Source organism: Megalobrama amblycephala, linkage group LG9 (assembly GCF_018812025.1).
Source record: "Megalobrama amblycephala isolate DHTTF-2021 linkage group LG9, ASM1881202v1, whole genome shotgun sequence".
Taxonomy (NCBI): Eukaryota; Metazoa; Chordata; class Actinopteri; order Cypriniformes; family Xenocyprididae; genus Megalobrama; species Megalobrama amblycephala.
This window is the reverse complement of record NC_063052.1, coordinates 42,164,747-42,174,835: the sequence shown is the minus strand read 5'-3', so window position 1 is coordinate 42,174,835 and position 10,089 is coordinate 42,164,747. Positions and strand designations below refer to the sequence as shown.

The 10,089-nt window shown below is 34.7% G+C and overlaps 1 protein-coding gene across 1 annotated transcript; it reads right to left on the bottom strand.

Annotated features, from left to right (window-relative positions):
• Positions 1 to 1,291: 1,291 nt before the first annotated feature.
• On the bottom strand, positions 1,292 to 2,692 carry LOC125274627 (phospholipase A and acyltransferase 3-like). The gene is made up of 4 exons (XM_048200998.1): positions 2,598 to 2,692; positions 2,062 to 2,161; positions 1,692 to 1,960; positions 1,292 to 1,520 (listed from the first exon to the last, which is right to left on the bottom strand). The coding sequence occupies exons 1-4, from the start codon at positions 2,604 to 2,606 to the stop codon at positions 1,395 to 1,397; spliced, it is 504 nt and encodes a 167-aa protein (XP_048056955.1). The 5' UTR covers positions 2,607 to 2,692; the 3' UTR covers positions 1,292 to 1,394.
• Between the last annotated feature and the right edge of the window lie 7,397 nt (positions 2,693 to 10,089).

Below are 10,089 nucleotides of genomic sequence, written 5' to 3'. Positions count from 1 at the left end.
TAACGTCCCTTTTTGACCAACAGGTTAATATAGTGAGCTCTTCTCTTCATCTTTGGTGCTATACCCGTGTTCTGTCGCTCATACAGCAGCAGAGCACCTCTCTTGTGATGGTGAAAGTGCAGTTTTCAGATCTTTCCTCTCAGATCTCTCCAGCGCTGGAAAACTTTTCTAATATAAACGTGGGTCCTGAAGCTCTTGCCCAGTCATAAAGCTTCATTCCAGTGATATTCTTTTGAACTCTTTTGTATTGTGTCCCATCTCTCGTTCTGCAATTTTTTTCTTATTATTTTCAAATTTCAACGTTTGTTGTTGGTGTCGGCCGACTAACTTCTAAACAGTAGTTTTGAAATACTTAATTTACAAAAATAAATAAATAAATAAATAAATAAAAAGTACAATGTACTAACCCTAATATCAAGATATTTACAGATGAATTATACCCGTCACTCAGCTGTTGTGCTTGTGATAACATTGTAGGTCACGATAACATCAACATGGTGGATCAGGCTATATAGTACATACTCTTTTAGTGTTCATTAAGTAAGTACTTGTTGAAATTAAATACCTATTCAGTGAGCATGTGGTTTTGACGCAGCCTTTCATTCATTGGTTACTAACCACTAACCTGTCAGGTGGTGTTGTTTCCAGGACAACCAAAACATTGACACGTGTCTCAAACATCACCGGTTATAATTATTACCCAACTGTTACATCAAACAGAGTAACTATAGTGTGGCTTTACAATGACAAAAAACCACTGATGTGTATTGCTGTGAGAGTATATAGGCCTCAAATATTTTATTTGATTTTTATTTGATATTTTCAAACTTTTTTTCCTGCATACTCTGGCATAACTTTTGAAAACACTTTTTTTTCACTTCTTGCAGTAAAAACTCACAGGCGTGTTAATGATCACAACAAATATGACAATTTGTTCTGTGTATTTCTGCATTCAGTACTATATTATAATATCTACAAAAATATTACATGATTTGTTTATTAGAGAAATACACAGTACAATAACCGACGAGGGACTGAACAAAACAGGAGTTTAAAGTTTAAATATGAGATGAACCAAATGACTGACAGGTGATGATCATGAAAACTGAACAGAGCAGAGAAACAGGAATATTTATATTCAAGTTTAAATTGTTAGTTTTTTTAAATTATTTAAATTTCATTAATAATTCTATGCCTCCGCAATTGTACTTTAGTCCTTAATTTCCCACTGTTCATTGTGTCTTCTTCTCATTGTCTTTTGAATTTTGAAACAAAAAAATGAACAAAAGGATGCCACTTGTGCCTGTGTTTATTAAAATTATTTAAATTTGATCAGATTCACCATACATTTACTGACTTTAATCCAAGGCCTCCACAATTGTGCTCTTATTTCTTCATTTCCTTTTTCCATGTTTATCTTTCTCCTTTTCTTTGTCTTTTGAAGTGGCATGAGCAATGAATCCAACGCCAACTATGGCAACAATAGCACCAACAATAAGACCGTACACTAGGTCTTGCGCCTATAAGAACAAACAAAACTTGTTACTTCTGTGACCTTAATCCTACTGTAATATTAAATTCATTAAAAAAAATATTTGTCATCTCTAATCCTGTGATTTTTTTTTTTTCATTCATGAATAGCCTAATGCCTAATATGATTCTATTTGTGAGGTCATGCTGAATAACTGTACCTGCTGGGATTGTGGCTCTCCGTATCTTAACAGCGTCACAAAGTGCTCACAGTTCTTAGTAAACACATTATATTCAATTTCCCTTCCCACAAGCTTTTCTGCTTTCTCTACAATATCTTCTTTCTTATATGGCTCATATTTCTCATCCAGATGATTCCTGATTTTCCAGTTGTCTTGTTTTACCACATCATTAAGTGTTTCTCTCTTCACTATGGCCTTGTTTTGCCCTACTGACTTCGCACTGCTGGCTCCAGCACTGCCATTCTCAGCTGAAAGACATGGAAGAGTAAAACAGTCACGACTCATGAGACTTCAGTAGAATGATTCAGATTCAGTAGAAGGCAGTGTGTGAAGCATGTAAAACACTCACAGGTCAGGTGAATCACATGTTCATCACCAACATAAAGAGCCCAGTGCTTATATAGGCCTCGGGAGATTTCAATGAGGTCTCCACACTTCGGCTCCTTATCCTATAGGAGACAATATCAGGTGTAATATTAAAAAAAGAGTTACAGAATGTCATATCTGTCAATTTAATATCATACTGTTTATCTAAAATAAGCCTATGCCATAGCTTTTGTGGATAAAAACAAGAAGAAAGTGAAACTGTTAGTTTTGCCTAAAAGCAGCTGCTTTACACAAAGACATACACTCGTTTCAGACAGGTTTATATTTATTTAGCTATATCTGTTGCTTTAGAGAACAACTTGTGTAGTTTTTAAACACTTTCAAGCTCTCTTACTGTAATAAAATAGCTTTCTGAGAACCCTGGAGCAATGAGCGTATTGTTCAATAGAGTCAAACAGTATATTATCAAAAACAACAGCCCAAAAAATGATCTGTTTCCTAAATTGTTATCATGCTTTCATATTCTCCATTTGTGTGAGTTAATTTAAAGATGCTTACCTGTGCCATTGCAAACTGCTTCTGCTCTTCTGCTTTCACTCTAATCCTATTAGAAACACACAAAGCTTTTATATTGTTTCCACAGAGGGGTATGTCCAAAATCTTTGGCAACTACAGGCTTACAGCATATATGTAAAACCAGTTATTCTGGCTATGAGGGATGAAACCGGTGTGAAATTATGTTCCCATTTAGAGGAAACAATGAAACATATTTGACAACAACAGTTCCAGTAAAACTTTAATATAGGAAACACATATAAACTATTAACTAAGACTTTTCCCTCCATAAACTCATAATTTACTGCTTATTAATAGTTAGTAAGGTAGATGTCAAGTTTAGGTATTGTATAGGATGAAGAATGTAGAATAAGGTCATGCAGAAAAAGGCATTAATAATTACTTATACTAATAAACAGCCAATATTCTATGAATATGGATGTTAAGAAGCAACTAGTTGAAAGACCCTAAAATAAAGTGTTACAAGAGTTCCTATAACTATCCTAACAAATAGAATCACCCTAAATAATGTATAGTCATCTAAATGGCATCTCTCACATGTATGCAGCAAACCTTTCTTGCTATCTCTTGCAAAATACAAAACATTCAAACAATATTTGGGGCTACAATCCATCTCAACAAACCAAAACTAAACACGACACGACACAAACAAGCGAAGTGTGAAAATAGATGTGAACTCTTTTATTGTCATATACATTTATTTGTGCACTGTCTTAGTTCACTTTATACCCTCAGAACATTGGCATGATTTGTTGTTTAGTTTGTTCATGCAGGAAATAGGCTAATAAATTACAAAAAAGTATTTATTTATATTTCTTCTTTTAGTAAGAAGCAAACAGACTGCTCATGTAAATAGTGATTTGTTAAAGTCACTCCAGTTCTTGCTGTTATTAGAACACATTTCTTTCTTTCACTAATCATTTCTAGCAGTAAATGTGTGTGTGTTTCTCTCGTCTGATGTGTTTCTGTTTCCTATAAATTGACGCCCTGATTCTCCTAAACATATCTGACTGATGATGATGATGAGGATCAGGTTTGGTCAGATCGTAGGGAAACACGATCTCGTGGTTATGCAACCAGTTAAAGGCAAAATATGTAGGATTTTTGGATTGAAATATATTTAAAAACCTCTTGTGTAATTACATTATCCCAAATATTTCCAAGAATTAATTAAATCCAGAGGAATTCCTGTAGTACTCTATACATATGTAATGGACAACAGCCTAGTAACCTTTTACAGGTAAATAAGTAAAACTGAACAACATATTCATTTTAAATATGCTTTTGGCAATGCTTAATAATAGTTGACAAATGTTTATAATACATTAAGTTGGTACATTGTAAATGTTAAAATGTTTTTCAAAATATCTTTATTTTGAAAATATTAAAATTCTAAATATATAAATATTAAAATAGGTTATACTGCAGTAAGCCTACACATGGTTATTAAGTACATTTAAACCCACTTAAAACTGAATCCTTTTGCTATTTTCTTAAAGTACATATAAAAAATACTTTAAGTAAGAGTAACATAACTATATGTTTTCTGTAAATACACTAACTTCAATAAAAATATACTTGTGTTTAGCATATTTTTAAAAAATGTATCGAAGCATATATTTATTACCAATGTACTTCTAGTATGCTGTTTAGAAATATATTAAAAGTATGCTTATTTTCAGAATATATGTTAAAAATGTAACTAAGCATATATTTATTAATGTACTTCTAGTCTACTAGAAGTACATTAATAAATAAATAAATAAACAGCTGTTTCGAAATATATTAAAATGCAATTCAAAATATTTTAATGCACTTTTAATAAGCATGTTGGGAATACAAATGTATTATTAACAACTTGCATTTCAAGTATATTTTTTAATACATTTAATGGCCTATGTCTTTTTCACCTGTTTACTTGTAATTAATTCATTTGTACTGTACAAAATCCATTAAAATTGAACTTAGTGACAGTATATATAAAAATACAGTATTATTTTATGTAAAGCATTCATAGCACACTTTTAAGTGATGCACTTATAAAACACTATTTGGTTTACTTTATCTGACTACACTTAAAATCATTTGAAGTGTTAGCTCTAATTGGTGCATTTATATTAAGTGTTCTTAAGTACCACAGTTGGGGAAACTGTGCTTATAACTACAATATTAGTAATATATTTATGATTGTCATTTAAACTTAGAATTAACATGTAAAAGTCTACTAAGATTAAAATTCATTTTAAAGCATTGAAAGCACACTTTTCACAAATACACTAATAAAATACCTCTGTATATTTTTGCGGTAGTATACTTTATTTCAATGCACTAATAAACTATTTAAGTGTTAGTGCTAATTTGTGCATTTATATTAAGTGTACTTATGTACCACAGTTGGGAAAATGCAATTATGACTAGTACATTAATAATACATTTGTAATAAAATGAATTTCATTTAAACTTAGGATTACTACATAAAAGTCTACTAAGATTGAACTAATGTTTAAAGCAAAACAAATACACTAATAAAACTCCTCTGTATATTTTTGAGGTAGTATACTTTATTTCAATGCACTAAAATCAATTTAAGTAGTAGTGGTATTTAGTATACTTTTCCAAGTGCAGTGAAGTACTACTGAATTACAAATATACTTTAAAGTAGTGTATTTATAGTGTATAACTTTGACACTTTTATTTAGCACCAAAATAAAGAATGTACTACAAATGTACTTGCTTGTATTTAAGTATTTTTAATGCACTCAAGTATACTTTTTTCACCTGGGTATATTATCAGCAATAACCTAAACTATATATGTAAAATATGTTTTATGACCAGATTTATGATCCCTGTCACCCCAACTGGCAGGTCAGCAGCTGTCATAGTTTATAGTTAGATTTATGGTTATATTTATGGAGGATATATCTCTGTGAACATGTTTCCTTTGGTTGTTGGGGTTAAAGACACTCAAGCAAATTTAACATTTTGTCGACCCCTCAGTGTCAGGATCAGAGTTAATCCAGACAAGAAATCTGAGTCAAGACATTCAGAAAGACCATTTAAATAACATGTTCTTTTTAGAACAATAGTGTGTGTGTGTGTGTGTGTGTGTGTGTGTGTGTGTGTGTGTGTGTGTGTGTGTGTGTGTGTGTGTGGTACTACACAAGATTCTGAATCAGATTTGTTGAACTGTCACTGCAAAACACACAAACTGACTTGATTGAACAACATTGAATGATAGTGCTTTCTAAATTACCACATGGTTTAGGCAATGAGAAAGGAAGGGATTTGTGTGTAGAGTTTTGCAGTGACAGTTCAACAAATCTGATTCATGTGTCAAAACAGGGGAATAGTGTTTATAGTTTAGGGAAATGGCTGTGCTTTTTGATTAATTTTGACATTTTTAAATTTTCAAATGTTTTGAAATTTTAGTTCAAAACCTGGTTATAGTGTTTAAGCAATCAGAAAAGCTGTAAGAACTGAATTCCTCATGATTCAAGTTCCGTCTGTATTTCATATCTGCCAGCAGAGGGCAGTGATGATCTCACACGCACCGCTGAGGAATGTGGGAAATAAACCTCTGACTCTTACATACATTGGTTGATGTGAGAAACAAGAAGAAAAACTAAACATTCAAGTCAATACTCCTTTATTTCTACAGCGCTTTATATAATGCAGATTGTTTCAAAGCAGCTTCACAGTGATAAAATGATGCATTTCGACTGTCGTTCAGCTGAAGGCAGTTCAGTGTTGATTCAGTTCTGTTGTAAATAAATAAATAAATGATGTCGTCGCCCAGCTCCTAACCACTGCACTAACCTGTCATGTGGTGTTGTTTCCAGGACAAATAATGTCCAGTACACATTCTGTCCCAGACGAAAGATCGTGGTCATGAATGGTGGTCCGGTGTTGTTCAGTGTGAGAGGCTCAAAGATGGCCGTTGTCATGGTCTTCTGACCAATGATAGCCTGTGATCATTTCCTGACAGTGTCAGAGGTTTGGCATGATCATCTCAGTGTGTGTTTGCTGCTGCGACTGACGTCTACTGACTAGGAAAAATGCAACATGAAATGACCAATTGATCAACGCGACATGGTGCTAAAACTACTTTCTCAAGCTCCATTTTCAAGATTGGCATGTCAAGTGTGCCTCTTTTCTCTAGCCATGACCGCGTCCATATTCTCCACATAAAAACCACAAGAGCCAAAGTGTGATTGATCTTGCTGATGAGATTTCATTATTTTATACTAACTTATATTCAGAGGTGTTAACATCGTACGGTCTACATGTATGTCGTACTCAAGTTTATCAGATCTGTGTCGTACAGGGAGATTTGTAATGATCTTATAGGATCGTCTGCAGCACAGATAAAGTGTCGTCACTCGTCTCAACCATCATCGCCGTTAATCTATTCTGAAAGTTGGGTTGGGAGCTGGGTCTATACTACGCAAGTTATGATGACTTTCACCTTGATATTTTAGCGCGGATGTATTCCTAGCCGAACTGACCCTTCGCAAAGACCCGCCCCCCTTAGTTACTGTTGCTTTGTCTGTCAAGCCGTGGCGCTGTGACGCCACACAGTGATAAATGCATCACGGAGCAAAGAGGACACTGACAACACATCGACAGACAAGACAGAGCAGGTAACTTATGATATTTAACAAAGTCCCAGCTTTAAAACTGCGTAGTTTTTTGAGAAATTCAAACAATAAAACCCGTTTTCTTTAATGTGTCGTGACCAAGAGGCTCGTAAACCGATCATCTCTTACTACGAGTCCATTTATAGCATCAAATAAACATGAATGAACATGAGAATCAATGTTGTTTCAAACGCGGAAAGATGTCAATATACAAAATATAATATACAAAAGTTTAACTCCACCGAGGTTAGTCTTCTAACTCCTATCTGCTTTGTCGGACAAAATGGCGGATTACTTTTAGTCATTTGCTGCGTCCCAATTCGCCTACTTATACTACGCCCTAAAAGTATGTACTCTTTTTGTGAACAAAAAGTACTTACTTTTGAGTGTGTAGCAAAAGAGTAGACAAGCTTTGGGACATACTAACACGTCATACAATCGCGTCTTTTCTCTCTGTCGCATCCTGTCACCGTAAACTGCCCTGTCAATCATCTTACATCCTCCACATTTCATTTAGCTAATTTCCTACCGTATCGGAGAGAAATGCAGCACGTTGATCTGCAGTCGCGAGTCTTTCATGTGGAGAACTCTCCTCATATTAATGCATAATGATGCATTTAAAAGTTAATGGCCAATCAGATCTTTATAAAAGTCCACATTGGTATTTGCAGATAAAAATAAATATTTTCTATCAGTTTGAACTGATTATTAGTCACTCAAACAACCTCTCAGTCTCTATCGTGCAGATTCGCCATGTTTTGTAGTTTTTAACACTTTTTACTCGTGTTTGTAGTTCTGAACTGAATCCTCGTCCAACGCGCAATGGGTTGTGGGCAATATTAGCCTCTATAGTGTGCACGGATCCACACTTCGAAAATCTACCGGAAATAGTAGACCATCCGGGGACTTTTGGCATACTCTTTTCATCATACTATGCTTTGGGACACACTTATTTTAATCTCACATACTATCTAGGATGGATAGTACGGACATTGGGACGCAGGGACAATTTGGGTATCTGTCTTCGGCAGAATTCAAATGAGCCATTTTAATCTAGATTAAAAAAATTAATCTATGCCCACCTCTAGTTGTTTTAAATTATGTTTTATTAACGTAGTTCGAGAGGAACAAGTCAAATAAGCTACACAATCATTACGTCATCTCATTACGTCATCTCAACCAGCTGTCAACAATATCTACCCAATCGGCATGAGTTCAGGCCTATATATAATCACAGTCAAACTCACCCAAGGATCCTCGACAGTTTCCAGAATCCCTCCACCACCCCGTCTCCTCACACTCTCTGGGTTACTTCATATAACCTAAAAAGGGGGGGGGGGGTACTCTGTGTTCGGGCTGATTACCGAGCTCGGAGCCCTCTCCCCGGACAGCACGCCAAATACGTTTACCAATTAATTTACCTGACTTATTTGTAAGTGTGAACTCGTGAAAGTGACATTAAACCGCTGATGAGTTTTGCTGTGAGAGTAGAAAGGCCTCAAATGTTTTGTTTAATTTATATTTGATCATTTTTAAACTTTTGTTGGAGATTTAGTTCTCAAATGAGTTTATTTCTGCATACAGTGGCATCACTGTTGAAAACACATTTCTCTCTTTCACCAGTCATTTCTAGCAGTAAATATGTGTTTCTCTCGTCTGATGTGTTTCTGTTTGTGATAAAGAGATGCCCTAATTCTCCTAAACATATCTGACTGTTGATGATGATGATGATGATGATGAAGATCATGATGAAGATGATGATGATGATCAGGTTTCAGATCAGATCAGAGGGAAACACGAACTCGTGGGTTCAGTCAGTTGCAGACGGTGTGTGTCGGTTTCAGACGATTTACTCAGGAAATGAACACATTACTACATCCTTACTAACCCAGTTGTAAACTATGAGTGTAATAAGATTTAATCTCACTGAAAATACTAGAATAATCAACCTCATTTATGACAGTACTGTACCTCAAGTCATCTACTCAGAGCAGAAAGACACTCAACCCTATAAAGATACTGTATCATATTCGATATTGATCAGAACTAATGATGAAGCTGTCGCACACAATCTCCTGCAGTCCTTCTGTCTCTGACTGACTCTTTAATCCAGTGAAAGTCTTTCAGTATAATCGAACAAACATCCTTCAGCTCGTGCTTCACGTGTCTTTGAAATCTGCTCTGATTTTATCAAGTAAACGTAAGAATAACTTTGATATTGTTAGTAATATTTCAGGGTTACTTGATTATCCAGACATCATTTATGATAAAAATCATGAGTATCAAATATGATCATCAGGTTTATTTGTTCATCTCTCAATCATCATTATATTGCATTATATGTTTTAAAACTACAGAGATCTGATCATAAAACTGAGCATTTAAATATCATCTTAATAGATATTATTGATGTTTATATGCATTTTATCTGCTATACTGTTATAAAGATCTGATTGATTTCCATTACAATCTTCAGAATTTCATATTAATATCAGCATGTTTTTGCTCAGTTTGATTCTCTGAATGAAACTGAGCTGTTTTTCCTCCATATTCTCACATTAAACACACATGCAGAGTTTTACCAGTGTTTCAATAAACTTCCATTTCAAATAATCTGATTTCCCTTTCAAGGGAACTCCCGCTGCGTAAAGACGCTATGGGAACGCCTACGGCGTGATGTCTCTGAAGCACGTGTGCAATCTGTCCAATCAGGAGACGGGACGTGATGGTGACGTCACCGGCCAGGAAACATAAAGCAAGCCCGCGAATGCTGTCATTCAGCTTTTTTGTCTTCAGCAAGCACTCTTCGTGTGTGTGGTCTGTACAATTTAATTGT